Source organism: Nyctereutes procyonoides, unplaced genomic scaffold (assembly GCF_905146905.1).
Source record: "Nyctereutes procyonoides isolate TBG_1078 unplaced genomic scaffold, NYPRO_anot_genome, whole genome shotgun sequence".
NCBI lineage: Eukaryota > Metazoa > Chordata > Mammalia > Carnivora > Canidae > Nyctereutes > Nyctereutes procyonoides.
The window spans coordinates 72,196,736-72,217,342 of NW_026575052.1; the positions used below are offsets into that span (position 1 = coordinate 72,196,736).

General features: G+C 33.5%; 1 protein-coding gene across 13 annotated transcripts in view; it reads right to left on the reverse strand.

Moving 5' to 3' along the window:
* The window catches only part of MLLT10 (MLLT10 histone lysine methyltransferase DOT1L cofactor), a 249,767-nt gene that overhangs the window by 49,047 nt on the left and 180,113 nt on the right, over positions 1-20,607 (reverse strand). For 7 of the 13 annotated variants that reach the window (XM_055331277.1, XM_055331278.1, XM_055331276.1 and 4 more), the window contains 3 exons: positions 19,383-19,952; positions 13,020-13,064; positions 12,138-12,170 (listed from right to left, as the gene is read on the reverse strand). The exons of 1 other annotated variant lie outside the window; for it this stretch is intronic. In XM_055331277.1, coding sequence (XP_055187252.1) covers positions 12,138-12,170; positions 13,020-13,064; positions 19,383-19,952 — 648 coding nt within the window. The remainder of the gene's footprint in view (positions 1-12,137; positions 12,171-13,019; positions 13,065-19,382; positions 19,953-20,607) is intronic. 5 more of the 13 variants (XM_055331284.1, XM_055331280.1, XM_055331285.1 and 2 more) reach the window with 5 other exon arrangements.

Sequence of the window (20,607 nt, forward strand, 5' to 3'; positions counted from 1 at the left end):
TTAAATTACCTTAATTTTCTCTGGTCACAAAAAATTCATCACACTACACCTAATTTTTTTTTTTTTTAAGATTGAAGGGTTTTCCCAAAAGCATTTCTTTGTATTGATGATAATCTTATTTCCTTATCAGAAAGCACCAATTTCAAAAGTTTATGGAATATTATATGCACACACCCAGAAGAACAACTGCCTATTAAGTTCTTAGATCCTTTATGAGAAATATCAAGTTAGGATGTATGCTTAAAACTCTCAACACCTATGACTATTAATACATGATATTTCCTTGGTTCTTATACCTTCATTAGATTCTTAAAACACGTCTCACTAAAATAAAAGATTTTCATTTTATGAAGGTCTATATAATAAAACATTTTGCATTACATTCTAGAGAATAAATGAGTATAATCCAGTCTTTCAAACTTTTCAGAGCCTCAAATGTGTAATGGAAAACTTTTTTATTGTTGTTTCATAAAGGTGAGACAAATATAACTAAGATATAAATCACAAAAGCAAAAAAAATTGTCTAGAGAAGCAGTAGATATAAACTAAAGAAAGAACATTAGAACACTGCATATGAGAATCCAGAAGTCAAAAAAACAAAAAAACCTAGGGGATCCCTGGGTGGCTCAGCAGTTGAGTGTCCGCCTTCCACCTAGGGCGTGATTCTGGAGTCTCAGGATCAAGTCCCACATCAGGCTCCCTGAAGGGAGCCTCCTTCTCCCTCTGCCTCTGTCTCCCTCTCTTATGAATAAATATAATCTTAAAAAAAAAAAAAAAACTAGAGAGAGAAAGAGAACATCCTGAAGTCTTTGGCATTTGGTTTTGGGTTTTTATTTGAGTTATAAGTCTATCAAAAAGTATCAGAAAAAAATTTGCAGGAGCACAACTATGCTTACTTTTAAAATCTTTTAGTAGATTAAGAAGGAAGATCATATCAGCAGACACTACTAGAGTCTAAATCATAGATTTAAGTTATACTAATGCACCATAAAGTTGAAAAGATGAGACTGGAGAGTCTGGTAAGTGGCATATTATGAAAAACTCCACATGCTATACTAAAAAGATATTAATTTCATCTCATAAATACCATACAATCCTAAAAGGATTTAAGTAAGACAGTGACACGGTCTGATTTGCATTTTTAAATAGGCCACTGATTCTGGTAGCGCTAGAGAATGAACTAGATAATGAAATGAAGGTTTGAAGGTTGCAGAAAGAGTTCATATGACAAATTATGTTGGAATACCCAAGTAGGGGCAGTGAAAATATAAAGGAGAAAACAAGTGATGAATAACAGGAAAAACCTCTAAAAATAATAATAACCAAGAAAATGAGAAGGCAGAGTTTAGTTTAACTCCTTAGCATAACTGAGTTAGGTGACTAAATCACCACAGAGATAAGGAACACAAGAAAAGAAGCAGGCTTTAAATGGGAAAAATAAGGGTAACTGAGATTTATTAGATTGTTGGAAATGAGCCTGGAACTCAAGAGAGAATTCTACATTGGATGCACAGATTTGGGGATCTAATAAGCATCAATGATAGCTACAGGCATGTGTAAGATATTTTCCAAGGGACTATGTGCAGGAGAAGTAAAAAAAAGTATAGGAGAGAATACTGGGAATAAAACAATATTCAAAATCATAAAAGATACTGAAATACTCTCATAAAGTAAAGGCCTACTTAAAAAAAAATCTAAAATCAATAATCTAGTTCCCCATTTTAGAAACTAGAGAAAGAGCAAACTAAACCCAAAGCAAACAGAAGGAAGAAAATAGTAACTGAAGAAATAAATAAAAATAGAAACATTTTAGAAATAATGTTAAATGTTAAAAGTTAATTTAAAAGATGAGCAAAACTGACCACTCTTCACCTCTTCACTTCAATGACAAAAAAAAAAAAGAAGACAAATTATTAAAATCAGGAATGAAAGGAGATTTGGTAAAGACATCAACCTTACCAAATTAGATTATAAAGAGAAAGAGAATACTATGAATAACTGTACACCAACAAATTAAAAATTGCAGGTGAAACTTGCAAATTCTTAAAAACATAAAAACTATAAGAACTGACATGCAGAAAATGTAAATAGATATTTCTCCAAAGAAAGACATATGAATGGTCAGTAAAAACATGAAAAGATGCTGGTATCATTATCATCAAGAAAAAGCCAAACAAAATCACAATGAGACATCATTTCATATCAGGTTGGATGGATATGATTTAAAAAAAGAAAAAAGAAGGAAAGAAAATGACAAGTCTTGGTGAAGATGTAAAGAAGCTGGAACCCTCATATACTGCTAATAGGAATATAAAATAGTAAAAATGCTATGGAAAACTGAATGGTAGTTCCTCATAAAAGTTAGATAGAGAGTTACCATATGACCCAGAAAGTCTATTCCTAAGTGTATTCTCAAAACAAATAAAAACATATGTTCACACAAAACCTTGTACATGAATCTTCACAGCTTTCATACGAAGAAGTACAAACAATCCAAACGTCCAACAACCAGTAAACAAACAAAATGTGGTATATTTATACAATGTGTTATTCAGCCATTAAAAAAAAATAATAAAGTATTGATTGATACATGCTATAGGATAAACCTTATGCTTAAAAAACACGAGCACATTATGCTAAGTAAAACACAACATAAAAGACCACATGTTGTATGATTCTCTATATATGAAACATCCAAAATAGGCAAATCCATAAAGACCTGAGGTAGATTAGTGGTTCTTGGGTGATTTAGCAGGGAGGGAAGCTTGGGATGATGGCTTGATGAAAATGTTCTGGAAATAGTGGTGACAGGAACGTTGTAAATATACTAAAAATGTCTAAATCATATACTTTTAAATAGTTTAAAAGGGTAACCTCTATGTTTTGTGAATTTTATCTCATTAAATATTTTAGGGGGTAGAGATACTGGATAAGTAGAAGAATACCATTTACTCTGGAAAAGAGAAGAATGAAAATAGGATAAAGGGGTGTACTTTTAGACACACCTTCAGAACAAAGCAAAGGATGTAAAATTCAGGTAGTAGTTAAACTTTGGGGAATACAATGGTGAAGACCATGCACTAGATGCAACAACATTAAAAATGTTCTATTTCTTTTTTTTTTTTTTTTTAATTTTTATTTATTTATGATAGTCACACACAGAGAGAGAGAGAGAGAGAGAGAGAGAGAGAGGCAGAGACACAGGCAGAGGGAGAAGCAGGCTCCATGCACCGGGAGCCCGACATGGGATTCGATCCCGGGTCTCCAGGATCGGGCCCTGGGCCAAAGACCGGCGCTAAACCACTGCGCCACCCAGGGATCCCAAAATGTTCTATTTCTTAAATTGGTATTAGGTTCCTTGGTATTATTTTATTATTGTGTGCTACAGTGCACATATGAATTGCTTAAAATGTATTCGATATTTCATAAATTGGAAAAGGATCTACAAAAATATGGCAAAATATTACTAGGTGTTAAATCAGTAATAAGTTCGTGATGGTTGTTTTGGTCTGTATTTTCTGTAATTCTGAAATATTTTATTTCATAAAAAAGAGAATTGTTTTAGTATAATACAAAAAGCTTCAAAACAGAGCGGTCGACAATTTCTCTGCAAGGAATTGGCAGCCAGAACTAGTCACCAGCAGTTTATGAAAAGTTAACTAAGAAAGGCACTAGAGCCAAAATTATTTAATAAATGCTAACTTTGGAAATGATTTAAGTGATACCTTCTGGTGTATTGATTTTGCATCCTGCAACACTACTGAATTTGTTAGCTAATGCTAACACTTTTATGATGAAGTCTTCAGGGTTTTCTATATATAATATGCCATCTGCAAGTAATGAGTTTACTATTTCCTAATGTGGATGCCTTTTATTTATTTTTCTTGCTTAATTGCTTTGGCTAGGACTTCTAACACTATGTTGAATAAAAGTGTAAGTGTTGTTTTGTTCCTGATCTTAGAGAAAAATACTTTGGCTTTTCACTGTCAAGTATAATATTAGTTGTGGACTTGCTACATACGGCCTTTATAATATTGAGGTATGTTCCCCTCTACAGCCATTTAGTTGAAAGTTTTTATCATAAAACTGAACTTTTTAAGTACTTTTTATCTACTGAGATAATCATGTAATTTTTATCCTTCATTTTGCAATTGTGGTATATCTCACATTGACTGGCTTGCAGATATTGAACCATCCTTGTATCCCTGGAATAAATCCCATTTGATCAAGGATACATGACACTTTTAATATTACTGAATTTGTTTTGCTAATATTTTGTTGAGGATTCTTGCATCTATGCTCATCAAGAGGATACTGGCTATAATTTCCTTTTTGTGGTGTCCTCATCTGGTTCTGGTATCAGGGTAATGCTGACCTAGTAAAATGTGTTTGGAAGAGTTTTCCCACTTCTGATTTTTGGAAGAGTTTGAGAAGGACTGATATTAACCCTACTTTGAATGTCTGGTAGAATTTACTGTGAAGCCACCTGCCCCTGGAACTTCTGTTTGTTGGGAGGTTTCTGATTACTGATTCAATTTCATTACAGTTATCAGTCTGTTCAGATTTTTCATTTCATCATGATTCACGTATGTTTCTAGGATTCATCCATTTCTTCAGATTGTCTGTTTTGTTAGAATATGCATTTGTTCACAGTACTCTCTTATGATCCTCTCTATTTATACAGTATCAGTTATAATTTCCTCTTCCATTTCTTACTTGAGTACTCCATTCTCTTGGTGAGTCTAAAGGTTTGTCAAATTTTGTTTATCTTTTCAAAGAAGCAGGTCTTAGTTTCATTGATCTATACTGACCACTCTTCACTTAGAATAACAAAGTCTTCTAATTAATTGTTCTAATCTTTGTTATTCCCCTCCTTCTACCAACTCTGGACTTCATATTTTCTTTTTTTTTTTTTCTAGTTTCTTGAGGAGTAAAGTTACATTGAGATTTTTCTTGTTTCCTGAGGTAGGCATGAACTGCTATGAACTTTCCTCTTAAAACCATTTTTCCTGCATCCAATAAATTTTGGTGTATTACATATTCATTTTTATCTCAAGCTATCTTTATTTCTCTTTTGATTTTTTCTTTGTCCCATTAACTATTCAGTAGCAATGCTGTTCAATATTGACATAATTATGAATTTTCCAGTTTTCTTCCTATAATTAACTTCTAGTTTCATATCATTGTGGTCAGAAAAGATGTGATATAATTTTAATCTTCTTAAATTTATTAAGATTTGTTTAATGGCCTAACATATGATCTATCTTGGATGTTTCACGTGCACTTGAGAAGAATGTACACTCTTTTTTTTTTAATGGAATGTTCTATAAATTATCTGTTCAAGTCCATCCAGTCTAATATGTTGTTTAAGGCTGATGTTTCCTTACTCAATTTCTATCTCAATGATCTATTCAATGATTTAAATAAGTGTTAAAAGTCCCATACTATTATTGTATTGCTATCTACTTCTCCCTTTAAGTATTATTATTTCTCTATATACTTGGGTGTTCCTATTTTGGGTGTATAAATATTTACAAATGTTGTTTCTTTTTGTTAGATTAACCAGTAATGCCTTCTTGTGATATGGCAGTTAAACAACCATGAAGCAGATATGGTAGGCAGAATAATGACTCCCTCCCTCTCAAAGATGCTCATGCCTTAATCCCACACCTGTGAATATATTACTTTAAATGCAAAAAGGACTAAATGTATTTAAACTAAGAGCCCTGAGACAGAAAGACTGTTCTGGACTATCTGGGAGAGCCTAATCAAATCATCCAAATTGTCATAAACTTTGAATCTGAGAATTAGACAGGCAGAAGCATAGAGAAACTCCACCCAACACTGTTGCCTTTGAAGGCGGAGGATGGGGTCACTGGGGTGGGAGGGTGGGGGGAAAAGCAGGCAGACTCTAGAAGTTGGAAATGGTAAGGAAACAGATTCTCCCCTAGCACCTTAAAAAAGGAAAAAAGCCTGCCAACACCTTGATTTTAATCCAATGAGTCCATGTCTGACTTCTATTCTGTAGACTGCATGATAATAAATCTATACTGTTTGAAGTTTGTGATAATGTTACAGCAACCATAGAAAATTAATATAGAAGAATAAGATGAAATGTAAATTCTTTTTCTTCCTCTCTAAGTTTTTTTTTCACTGACAAGTTTTAAGCTTTTTATTGCTTAATGCTCAATATAAAAAGAAAAAATGTAAAATCTAACACTTAACACATCATAACCAATAGGATGGTTATAACAAAAACAAACAAATGAAAAAATAAGTATTGGCAAGGATGTGGAAATACTGGAATCCTTGTGCCCTGTTGGCAGGAATGTAAAATGGTGCAACCACTTTGAAAAAGAGCATGACACTCTCTTTTAAAATAGACTTACCATATGATCCAGCAATTACATTTCTGGGTAAAATGGAGATTCAACTAGATATTTGCACATCTACATTCAAAGCAGCTTATTCTCAATGATCAAAAGGTGGAAGCAACTCAAGTATCTCTCAACAGATAAAAGAATTTTTAAAAAATGATGGTATATACATGGTATATACATACAATGGCATATTATTCAGCCTTAATAAGGAAGGAAATTCTAGGGGCACCTGGGTAGCTCAGTCAGTTAAGTGTCCGCCTTTAGCTCAGGTCATGATCCCAAAGGCCTGGGAGTGAGCCTTGCATGAGGCTCCCTGTTCGATGGGGAGTCTGCTCCTCCCTCTGCTCTTCCACCTGCCCATGTTCCCCCCATCTCTCTCTCCCTCAAACAAATAAATAAAAAATCTTAAGAAAAAGAAGAAAGGACATTCTTATTCATGCTATAACATTATGGGAAGTGAAATAAGCCATGCACAGAAAAACAAATACTGTAAGATTCTATTCATACGAAGTATCTAGAACAGTCAAATTCATACAAACAGAAGTAGAGTGGTAATTGCCCTGGGCAGGGGGCAGGGAGAAATGGGGAGCTGTTGTTTAATAACTATAGAGTGCCAGTTTTATAAGATGAAAAAGACCTAGTCCTTGAGACTGTACAACAATGTGAGTATATATAACACTATTGAACTGTATGCACACTTAAAAATGGTTAAAATGGCAAATTTTAAGTTATATGTATTCTACAACAATTTATAAAAAGAAGCTAACACTTGACAAAAAGAGAAAACACAATCATGGATTTTTTCCAACTAAGTCCAAGTGATTCTCCCCCAATCCCCACCACAGGCAAAATATCACTACACCAGGTAACATTCCTATGCTTGTCTATGCAATTAAAATTATAAGTACAGGGGCACCTGGATGGCATAGTCAGATGAGTACCTGATTCTTGGTTTTGGCTCAGGTAGTCATCTTAGGGTCATGAGATCAAACCCCACATAGGGCTCCAAGCTCAGCAAGGAGTTAGCTTGGTATTCTCTCTCCCCTTCCATTTGTTCCTCCTGCTCATGCTCTCTCTTGAATAAATAAATGAATATTTAAAATGAAATAAAATGGGGATCCCTGGGTGGTGCAGCGGTTTGGCGCCTGCCTGTGGCCCAGGGCGTGATCCTGGAGATCCGGGATCAAATCCCACGTCGGGCTCCCGGTGCATGGAGCCTGCTTCTCCCTCTGCCTGTGTCTCTGCCTCTCTCTCTCTTTCTCTCTCTCTCTCTCTCTCTCTCTCTGACTATCATAAATAAATAAAAAATGAAATGAAATGAAATGAAATGAAATAAAATAAAATAAAATAAAATAAAATAAAATAAAATAAAATAAAATAAAATAAAATAAAATAAAATAAAATAAAAATAAGGGCACCTAGTTGGCTCAGTTAAGTGTCTGCCTCCAGCTCAGGTCACAAATCTCAGGGTCCTTGGAATCAAGACCCGCATAGGACTCCCTGCTCTGCAAGGAGTCTGCTTCTCCCTCTGCCTCTGCTCCTCCTCCCTCTCGTTCTCTCTCACTTGCTCTCTCTCTCTCAAATAAATAAAATCTTCAATAAGAAAGTTTAAAAAATAAAAAATAAAATAAGAATATACAAGTTCAGAGGAATTATCAAGAAATTAAAAGCACTCAAATTGAAACAGAAGAAGTAAAACTGTCACTACAAATTTAGTAAAGTTGCAGAATACAAAATTAATATACAAAAATCTACTGTGTTTTTAAACACTAAAAACAAACTACCAGAAAGAGAAATTAAGAAAACAATCCTTACTCTTGTTTTTGGCTCAGGTCATGATCTCAGGGGCCTGGGCTAGAGCCCTGCATTGGGCTCTGAGCTCAGAGGAGAGTTTGCTTGATTATTTTCTCTCCCTTTCCCTTTGCCCCTCTCTTCACTTGCACACTCTGTCTCAAATAATAAATAAATATTTTTCAAAAATCCATTTACAATTACATTAAAACATAAAATGCCTAGGAATAAATTTAATCAAGGAGGTGAAAGATCTGTATGTTGAAAACTATAAGACATCAATGAAAAAAACTAAAGATACAAATAAATAGAAAGATATATTCATGGATTAGAATAACTAATATTGTTTAAATGTCCATACTACTCAAAGCATTCCAGAGATTCAATGCAACCCCCTATCAAAATTCCAGTACTACTTTTCCACAAAAATAAAATAATCCCCAAATCCGTATGAAACTATAAAAGATCCTGAATAGCCAAAGCAATCTTAAGAACAAAGAACATACCTGGAGGCTTCCTACTCCCTGATTTCAAACTACATTACAAAGCCATAATAATCAAAACAGTATGATAGCAGCACAAAAACAGATACATAGAATGAAACACAATGGAGAGCTCAGAAAAAAAAAAACATGCATATAGGGTCAATTTGTTTACAAGAGCCAAGAATATACACAGGACAGTCTTTTCAATAAATGGTGATAGGAAAACTGAACAACTACATACAAAAGAATGAAACTGGACCACTGCCTTACACTGTACATAAAAATTAACTCGAAATTGAAGACTTGAAAAATGTAAGACCACAAAACTAGAGGAAAACATAGGCAGTAAGTTCCCTGACATCAGTCACGATATTTTGGAATTAACCAAAACCAAACCAAACCAAACCAAACCAAGACCAAAACAAACAAAAAACCCCCCCAAAAAATAAAACAAAACAACCCAAACAAAAAATACAAGTATACCAAACTAATAGGTATTACATAAGAAAATAGTAAATAAGTAAATAATAAAAAAATGTAAACCATCAACAAATAAAAAGGCAATGCACTGAGTGGGGGGAAATATTTACCAATTATGTATCTGATAAGGCATTAATATCCAAAATACATTTTAAAACCTCATATAACTTGAGGCTCCTGGGTGGCTCAGTTGGTTAAGTGTCTTCTTTCCACTCAGGTCATGACTGAAGTCTTGGGATTAAACCTTGAATCAGGCTCCCTGCTCAGGGGTAGTCTGCTTCTCCTTCTGCACCTCCCTGCCTCACTAATGCTTTCTTTCTTTTTTTTTATAATACTTTCATCTGTTCTGCAAATAAATAAAATCCTTTAAAAAATTTAAAAAGCTCATATAACCCAATAGCAAGAAAAAACTCCAAACAATCTGATTAAAAAATACGTGGAGGACCGGAATGGATATTTTTCCAAAGAAGACATACAGATGACCAACATCAAAATCACACTGAGATATTACCTCACATCTGTTAGAATAGCTATTATCAAAAAGTCAAGAAACAGTTAAGTGTTGGCCAGGATGTGGAGAAAAGGGAACTTTTGTGTGGTGCTAGTGGGAATGTAAAATGGTACAGTCACTATGGAAAAGTCTAGATGTGGGGAATCCTTGGGTGGCTCAGAGGTTTAGCGCCTGCCTTTAGCCTAGGGCGTGACCCAGGAGTCCCGAGATAGAGTCCCACATCAGGCTGCTGCATGGAGCCTGCTTCTCCCTCTGCCTGTGTCTCTGCTTCATTGTGTGTCTTTCATGAATGAATGAATGAATGAATGAATGAATGAATGAATAAATAAATAAAATCTTAAAAAAAAAAAAGAAAAGAAAAGTCTAGATGTTCCTCAAAAAATTAAAAGTTGAACTACCATATGATCCAGCAATTCCACTTCTGGGTATTTATCTGAAGAAAATGAAAATACTAACTTGGGAAAATATATGCACATATGTTCACTGCAGCATTACTGACTATAATCAACACACGGAAATAACCTTTCAATGGCTATCAATGGGTGAATGATAATTAAAATATCATGAATAAATAAATCTTTAAAAAATAAAATATGCTATATATGCAAACAATAGAATATTATTCAGCTATAAAAATGAACAAAATCTTGTCATTTGTGACATGAATGGACCTTGAGGGTATTATGCTAAATGAAATGTCAGACAGAAAAGAAAAAGATAAATACCATATAATCTCATCCATGGAATCTAAAATTTAAAAAAATTAAAAAAATACTTCCAAGCTCATGAATATAGAGAACAGACTGGTCTGGTGGCTGCCTGGGAAAAGGTGAGAGGAGGCAAAATGGGTGAAGGAGATCAAAAGGTACACACTTCTAAATATAATATAAAATATAAAAAGTCCATTATTTATTTCATTTTTATAGGTTATGTTACTAAGAACACACAAGTATCTACTGTACACACAAGTACACTACTCTAGTGTTTTCTCCCAATCCCATAAAACACAAATATTAAAGAAAATCTGTGTTCACTGTATTAATCCAATGACATTTAATTTACCCATACAGAAAAAATGACAACTGTCCCATTAAATTGACACAATCCAGTACTTTGCCAGCTAATAATGGTACAGGATTTATATAGCAATTCATTTATAATTGCTCCCTCCACTATCTACTTTCCTTTTATTCCAAGTATATGCTTTGTTCAAACTTTCAGCATGTCTTTAAATTCTAATACCCCAAAATTAAAGAGTAAAATTTACCTATGCAAACTGAAAAAGATGTAAAAACCTCTTCTGTTTTTATATTTGCCTACCAAAGAATGGTAACATATTTAGTTTATTTTCAAGAATGCTTCCAATCCCTTTTCTTCTAAATACCTAAAGTTCAAAAGCTCCACATTATCTGGAAAACTGATTATCTGAGACTCTGCAATTCAGGTTACACAGGGAAGCAAGAATTAAAAATAAATGTACTCATTAATAAAATGATCATTTGTAAAATAGGTTTCCCACTTTGACCTCACCACCACCCTTAAAATCAACACAAGTGTCTATGCCTGCTATAGATTTGTAAACATCCGACAATGTAATACAAACACAACACAGATCGACTACACTGAACCACATTATCATAATATGCAAGATTTCATTAAGTTAATAAAAATGAGCTCTGAACTTTTTGAGATCACATAAACCATCCTAAACAGATAAGTTATGTCAGTTAATAACAGAAAACCATCAACAAAGAAGACACTAAATTTTTAAAGTTTTTTTGAAAACTAAAGTATTAAAGAAAGTTCTTTAAAACTGAAGAAATACTCAAACATTTCTACAAAAATAAATTTCATTATATTGTAAAATTGAAAAAAGCTAGCATTTTTGTCTCATATCCTGATTTTAGAACCCAACTCTGCAGAAGATGCAACTCCCCTGGAAAAACCCAGTTCCAAATTATACACGTTATCTAAAAAGCTATCTTCCATTTATTCAGTATATAAAATATAGGAACAAAATAATAAAATTATTCAACATATAGGGACAAAATAATAAAACTATTCAACACATTAATTTTTTAAAACATTAATTTTTTTAATCCCCAAAACAAAATGCATATATGAAGTTGTGGAAGAAACAGCTAATTCCTGACGTAGGTACCAATTACTAACTGCACGCACTGCCACAGAGAGCTCAAGAGAACTACAAAACTATTTACAGAAATAGAAAAAAAAGACTTTCATAAAGTTAGAACACTAATCATTTTGCCTTACAAAGGACAATTAAAGCTAAACTGATGAACTATAGTGATCTATTATCCTCCTGCAGGCAATCTACAAAAAGTTTTCACTAAGGGGCTGAACAACTGACTCACTGCAGAGCTGGATTTCATCTTATCAACAGAACATGCAAGCTTTCAATCGGGGTTCTCTATAAAAGGCAACCTTTGTGATAAATGAACTACCAGAGAAGATTCTAATAAAACTTACCATTGTGTATTGCATTCAGCAACTCTGAGAAAGCTTTTAAGTAAGGAAAAAAGGACTTCAGGTTAAGATCATTCTCAAACACACAAAAGAAATACACACACATAGACTGAAACAGTATAATAAAATCTCAGTAAGTCGATTATGTATCATTGTTTGGATCATTAAAACTTCAAGCTTGGCTCAGTTTTTACATGGTATAAATTTCTAAATATTGTATTTCATTTGCCAATCTATCACCTAATAAATATAAGTAAAATGTCAGATGTATTGTCATAGTGGTGACAAACTTTCTTAGTAATAAATATATATGTAAAATTACTCTTAAAAATACGTTTAATAGTCTATGTAATGTCTTTCTTGGTAAAAGTATTGATAGGATGCAATTATGTATAGGTAACTCTACCTCAACAAATTCTACACTCAGTAATATTTATTATAAAGAAAAACTTCATTTTATTATCTAACCCGATCATTCTCATTTCCTAGACTTCAGCATAATAGTCTCAACATATATAGAGATCGAAACAAGAAAGCTAATGCCAACATACAAATATTGAAAAATTACATTCCATTAAGATTAGTAGCAACCAAATTCTGAAAATATTACTTCAACAGGAAACAGAAGTCACAATTCTATAACGGAACACCGTATTAAAAAGCCAAAAATAATTAAAATTTGATCACAATTTGACTAACATGGATCCTGAACACAGGACAAGCAGCAAGTTATCTCTGTAGAAGAAAAAAATTCTATTCAATTAAAAACCAATCACATCTCAGAAAACTGAAATTTAGAGGTTCAGGGGTGGCATAATATAATAGAAAAAAATACTGAAGTAGAAGTCAAAAAGCCTGGGTTACCAACCCAGTTCGACAACTTACTAGTTGTTGGGCAAGCTCCATCATGCCGATACTGCATGGAAATTTCTGTTGGGAGGGAGGAGAAAGGAAATCAGCAAAGAAGTTGCCAGTGACTCAAGGACAGAAAAAGAAACAGGCCAGAAAAATAGGGAAACATTCATTTAAAAGACTGACTGAGAAGGGCAAACAGAATGGTAGGCATAGAATTACAAACTAGTACCTAGGACGTGATGGGTAGAGGGATCAAACAGGATGGAATTCTCACAAATCTTTAAATGGGAATGTGTATGTGTGTGTGTGTCTGTGTGTGTGTGTGTGTTCAAAGCGTGAGGAAAAGACATAAGGGCTTAACAAATAAATATGGGAGACAAGTGTCTAATGAAAAATGGATTCGTAGTAAGAGGGAGCATAGTTAGCAACATGATAAACTAATGTATTTATTTCATTAGCTGAGAACAATTTATCAAAAATATCTGAATTCTGGTCAATTAAATTACTGTTCAAGTATAAAACTTATTTAGTTTATATCTGAGCAGAGATCTATGACTTATATAACAGTATAAAACTTGTTAAGCTACACTCCGCTTACTTTCGTGTACCTTTCATTTTTGATGAGGATAATGAATGAATAAGCCTTTACTCTTACTCTTTTGCTCCACCCAAATGAGGAAAACAAGCAGAGGATGACATGAAGAAATAAAACACTGCTAAAAGCAAAAGCTGCTGAGAAAATGAAAAATAAATCTCTATATGATATTACAAAGGAAAAGATAACTAATAAAACCAGAACTAGTCTGTGAATCAGAGGACCTGGACAGCAAATCCTGGAAAGAACAGGCATTCCTTTGTGGCTAATACTGTTGGTCCAATTTTTCTTGAAAGAAGAATATTTGGAAATACTCTGGATACTACTTAACCAAAAACATGACTTTAGGAAACCATGTGCACAACAGAGTCTTCGAGGCAACCATAACTCACACATCTACCCCATATGCATATCTCAGAAGTTGAGTCCGATCACGGGCCCACTCCATATGACTTGAAGTAAGAAAGACAAAAGCAAGGCAGAGCAAGCCAGTACTCACTTTTAATCATTTTAATTATTTTTTTAAAAACATTACATTAGATACTCTTGAAGAATCAAACCTTGAAACCAGTTTAATATAAGTCCTTTCCAGATGGCATTCAAAACTGAGACGTGGTGGGAGAATCTGCCACCCTTAATGGTTATTAACAAATTCAAGTGATATTTTAAAAAGGGAGTGAGGGCTACTGAAGAGACTGACATGGTACATTACAGAGAAACGGTAACTGTTTGGAATGGTGCCAAAAAATAATCAAAGGACACTCATAGTAACAGAAGGATTTTCTCAATAGGGAAAAAATTGGAATATGGCTATTCTGCCTTTTTATCTGGTACTTTTGTAGAAAGACATCTATGGTATAGGGCCAGCAAATGTTTAAATCATCAAAAACAACAAAAATCAGAGGATCTTCCGAGGAAGCAAATTGCAAGATATATTCTGGTCTTAGCAGCACCCAATATCCTATATGATAGGATATTTCATTTATGACCCAATATTTATATAATATTTATATAAAATCACGAACCTGAGTAAGTTGGGTTTAGAGTATGGTGAATAACTGTATCTATCCTTGGTTGACAATACTGTATTAGTTACTCTTGTGAGCTTATTAGATTAATCCTTATATCTTTATGATTCCCTGATTTCTTTACAGAATCAGTCAATTCCTAATTAAAATATTTTATCAAGGAAAGATGTCTCAATTTCATTTTATTAACCTAAGCAGATATGACATAAATAAAGATACATTTTATAAGAACCTGTTCATAGTCACATGAGCTCAAGTTAAACTTCATTAACCTTTCTATTTCAGTAGAAGCCAGAACAAACTTCTCTTGAAGTGACCTATTCATATTAATAATTCATCACCATGAAATCTTTAAGACTTATAACTAAATACTTAGGGTCAGAATCAAACAACTACCTTCCCAGAATCTCCTTTTATAGCATTTATCACCACTAAAGAATTCCATCACTGAAACAGATTTCAAGTATATTAGCATTATATTAAAGAATTAGAGGCTAATAAGATTTTAAAAAACAGGGAAACTTCAAAAGGACATATTACACTCAAAGAAAATAAGTTAATGCTAACTATCATTTAAGGAATACCAGATTTTTCTCAGAGAAAATAACAAGATATTGATTTTTATGAAGAAAAAAATCTTCATCAACTTTCACTTTAGTAAATCATAAATTCTTATAATGTGGGGTTGAGATAAATAGGAAAAAGGAAAAGGACAAATACAACATGTCAACTCTTCCAAATGCTGTACTAATTTTCAATGTTTCAGAAGTCCTACTTGTTTAAGATCTCAAAAGAATACATAGGAAAGAATTCAATTAAAAGCTTAACACGGGGCAGCCTGGAGGCTCAGTGGTTTAGTGCCGCCTTTGGCCCAGGGTGTGATCTTGGAGACCCGGGATTGAGTCCCACATCGAGCTCCCTGCATGGAACCTGCTTCTCCCTCTGCCTGTGTCTCTGCCTCTCTCCTCTCTCTGTGTCTCATAAATAAATTAAAAAAATCTTAAAAAAAAAAAAAAGCTTAACAATTTATACACCGAAATTTATAATTTTTAGTAGCCACTTAAAACAACACACTGATTTCTCATTTTGTACAAGTCACTGTAACAGTATATCACTTACCGGGATGTACTTCAACCTATTACAGTAAAAATCTTAAAATCCAAACCCTTGATCAGACAAGGGTTTATAGATTTTTCTGGGTTTCTATTGTGACAGGATCTGAGATTCCTAGGGTATCTTCTACATACATGCTATTATAATTTGAATATGTCATGACAGAATCTTGATTACTGTAAGTTGATGCTTCTAACAATTTTAAGGCAATCACATCATAAGGACCTGATTTTACTTGTACTGTATATCCTAGCTGTGGTAAAACTGGAGAAATTACAACAACAGTAATAGTAATTGTCCTGCCTATTTCACAAGGTTGTTTATAGCAACAAGTAAGATAGTCATTAAGAGTTCTTTAGAAACTGTTAGGAGCTCTCAAATATAAGATATTACCATTACTGCAAGCTGATGGAAGTAACATGTTTTTTTCCATTGATGAAATTCTTTTAATACTAAGTTGCCAGAATCAAGTACAGGATGCTTATTCAAAGACAAGTTGCCTGTAAGTCTGATTTCTTCAGCCTGACATTCAACTTTCTATAAACCCACTGCCCTACTTAATCAACATTATCTTCAATTATCCTGTATATCAGATTTCCCTACTAGTTTTATCCCTCAACTATAACCTTACTTTCTTTTCTGATAATATTGTTGGCCTTTTTCTGCCTACTCCAAAGTATAATTCAAATTCCAACTTCTCCATGATCTTTTCCAACTTAACACATCTTTAACTGCTCTGTAATACTACATAAAAAGTTTCACAAATAATTTCACTTGCAATCTGGCTGTAAACATTTGGAAGTCAAGTATAAAAATCACACAGGATATTATGAACTACATGATATGCTCTCAGTGATTACTAAAATTTTCATTTGTTTTAGAAAAAAGATGTTTGGCATTTATTACATACAAAGCACTGTGCTGGCAGTGAGGAGACAATGATGAACATGACACACACACACAGCCCCTAGCCCCATGAAGCTAGAATTATATAGTATAGTACATTAGTTGTAGTCTAACATCATAGCCAACAAGTGCTTACAAAAGTCACCTTCAATCTTACTAAATTAACCAACCTGTCATGAAAGCAAACAATCTTTGGAAAAGGGCATCATGCAAAGACAATTCTTGATGGCAGTACCTAGCATACATTTCTTCATCCTACTTATTTATGTGGGAAGAAAGTTTCCTGGTTTTATGACTAAAATCAGTTGAAAGAAAACAGCATTTTCAAACTAATAGGAGATACTACTGCTGCAAGTGAAATTATTGGTTCACATTTTCTCACTGATCCCATTGCTTAAAGTATGACTGACATACAGTGTGGTTGTAGACCTTCATCAGCAAACACCCCTTGAATTTTATAATTGAAGGTCTCTGGAATCAAAGAAAATGCATTGTTCCACCACTTAGAGCAGTGAGAATTCTATCTCTGTTTCTTCATCTGTACAATGAGTAATAAATATCCAATGCTTTTCAAGTGCTTAAGACAGTTGTAGTACTTACTATGTTTCAACAGCAGTTAGCAATTCCTAACTAATGAGTAAGAAGGCATAATTCCTAAAAACCCATGGCATTTAGCCAGTTTCTTCTAAGTAAGAATAGATTTTTTAGTACTAAGTTATCAATAAGGGTGTGCTCTGATCTAGTCATAAAACTTTTATTAAGATGTATAAAATTAAAGAATGTATTATCTCAAATAGTTTTTTAAGTAACTAATCTTATGCATAATTATGGCTTTAACAAAATATAAGATTTTCAGTTATCTTTAAACCTACTTTTAAGGGAAAAAAAGCCTAGGAAGTCTAAATTGAAGTCATTTACTTCCACAAAATAATAATATTATGAGTTTTTCTCTAAATTTCTTTAGCTAGGGATCCCTGGTTGGATCAGCAGTTTAGCACCTGCCTTCCGCTCAGGGTGTGATACATAAAATGTATATCCAAGTGTACAATGTGTTTTACGTTTTTTTAAGTGGATTCATTTCTCATTACAGTTTGTATTACTCTCCCTCTAAAACAATGGTTGTGATTTTGCACACAGTTTTTGTCACCCCCAACAGTTTTTGTCACCACCACTGTGGAGTGAAAGGGAATTTTGGGTGCTTCTGGCATCTAGTGAGTAGAGGCTGGAAATCTTGATAAATGTCCTACAATGCACAGGACAGGATTGCACAACAAGTAACTATCCCAACCAAAATTTCAATAATGCCAAGACTGAGAAATCATGGTCTAGTCTAAACTCATTCCTTAACACTTTTAATAAAAGAATCTTGTCACAGTTTCCACTCATTTCTCAAAAACAAGCAAATAAACAACTTATCAACAGGTCCAACATGGCACTGAAGCTAGCTAGAAAAAAAAAAAAAAAAGACAGAGAAAGAAATCCCTGGCTGTGATCTTAGGCAGCTTATTTTACCTAAGGCTCAAGTTTTATCAGCTGTAAAAAGGGGGAATAAATAGCCCTTACTTCATAAAACTGGTGTGGGGATTAAGCAGGATAATAAATATAAAGCATCAACAGACCTTGGCATAAATGATAGCTATGGTTAATAATTTTCACATCTGACCTTTACATATGCTCTTTTCTCCCTTGGAATAATATTTATGTTTACCTCCTGAAATTAATGTCTGCATAACTATAAAAACACCCAAAAGTCTGTATTTATAAAATACACATGAACATTCTTCATTTAAATTGTGTTTATTTTATTTCCATACCATTTCCTACCTATCCTCTCCACAAACTAGCAGAACTGATAAAATCTGTAATAGTTTATTTTAGCCAAAATCTCATCATTTCTACAATCAGGAAATCTAAAATCAAAATGGGTGAAGTTTACAACACTTATTTAAAATCATTTATCCCAAATTCAAGATCAATTTAAAGGACAAATGTTGAAATTCAGCCAACATTCAGCCATGTTTTTTGTCTAAAAACATGCAACTTCAAAAGTTTAAGAATTGACAATAAATATTCATAATATAAAGTATGGGTTAAAGAAGCATCCCAATGATGTGAATAACAACATATATAAATTCATCCCTACTATAATAAAGATAATGGTAAAAAACTGCTAAACAAACATACTTGAAAATGAAACGAACATAAATCATTCAGGTATCTTCTGAAATAAAATATGACTGTTAAGTCCATATATTTAAATCATTTTATTACTGATTGAAAACTATTCCAGATGAAGTAATTCAAGTAGAACTTGTGTGAGGAAGTATTAAGAAAACGTTGACTAATTAAACTTTAGAGAATGAAAGCTCAAAAAACAAGCACCAATCAAAAACAAAGTGCAAAGCTATGCAAAACTCACACCTCAATTGTGATTTCTGAGTTGGGTTTAAAATCCTGTATGGGCAAATCAAAAATAAAAATGGAAAATTAATTCCAGGTATTTCATAAGAAATGAATGACCAATAAACCACTTAGCCTATATTTAAATGATCAGATTAGTGCCAAACATCTTGTCCAAATACCGAATCATCTTTCTGAGATCTTAACACATTTCTTCCATTGAGACAAGGAAATGTCATTTAGCAACTCAACATTATCAACATAACAATAGTTTAAAATGAATTTCCCTTTTAGGGTAAAGGAAGGGTGGTGGTGGTGAGAATAAGTAAGAAAAAATGGGCAAACCCCTACCTGAACCAACTGGAGATGAGCCAACACTAAGACTTTGTAAACTTCCATTCCTGAGCAATGTAGGAGATTTCTGAAGACTAGAGCTTGTTACACTTCCTGCAGCTGATGCTACAGATGATGTTGGTGAAGCAGAAGAAACTGAGAGATGAGAAACATTCTCTTGATTTTTGTTTCCTTTAGGTCTACCAGGCCCATGCTTACTTTGTTTATTTCCTTTTCTTTTCTTTTCCTTTACAGTTTCTTCTTCTATGCCAGAAGTTTGAGCCCGCTTATATCCTGCTGTTGGAAGGCTGGAATTACCCAAATCTCCAGGTGAATTTTCAAAGCTTTTAGGCTGTGAAATAACAGCTGAGGTCGAAGGGAGACCCATTATGGAACTAAAACTATTTACCCCCCCTTCCTGGCTTCCAGACTCTCCTTTATGTACATCTTTGGTTGATGATGACTGTTGGGAGTGAGTATAACTGTCATTACGCAGATCTGAGTCTGTAAAGCTCAAGAAATCCTGGGGAGACTGTACTGAACTTCCCGAAGATGATTTTACACTGCCTGGAGTTCCTGAAAAACTGCCTGTAGTAAAATAAAAAAAAAGGGAGGGGGGGGTAGGAAAAGAAAAGAATTGGATGCAAAAGTTCCCACGAGCAGTAGAAATGATACAATCATCAAAAAGAGATGGAGAAAAAAAACTAACTATAAAACTTAGGACATCACTATGTAACAGACTGTTTAAAAGACTATTTTATTATTGAAATCAAGTTGATCTATAAAATTATCTTTAAAAAATATTTGTCATTTCACAGCTATTAAACTGCATATTAACTCTTGAGCTGTCAGCTATTAGTTCTACAATGACCAAGAGGTCAGATGTGCTTTATTTAACCTACCTTTACTATGGCAACATTCCTCAATGTTCCCCAAAATACCTGTGTGTGCTTGAGGAAAGACTGAGGAACAGCAAAGTCTCAGAGAGTTTAACAAGATTACTACTGTATTCTAAATAGTTGGGAGAACTTCCTCTTTTTCAATTACTGAAGATTTGATTTAAATGTTCCCAACACACACCCAGAACCAAAAGATGTTGCTTAGGTTTTAAGTTCTGAGTTTTAACTTCAAGATAATGTTAATGAATATGACTTACTCAGTTAAATCTATCCTACCAAAACATGGATTTAATAAAATAATAATGTTTACATGGAACCTAATCTATATACCTAACATTCTCCTA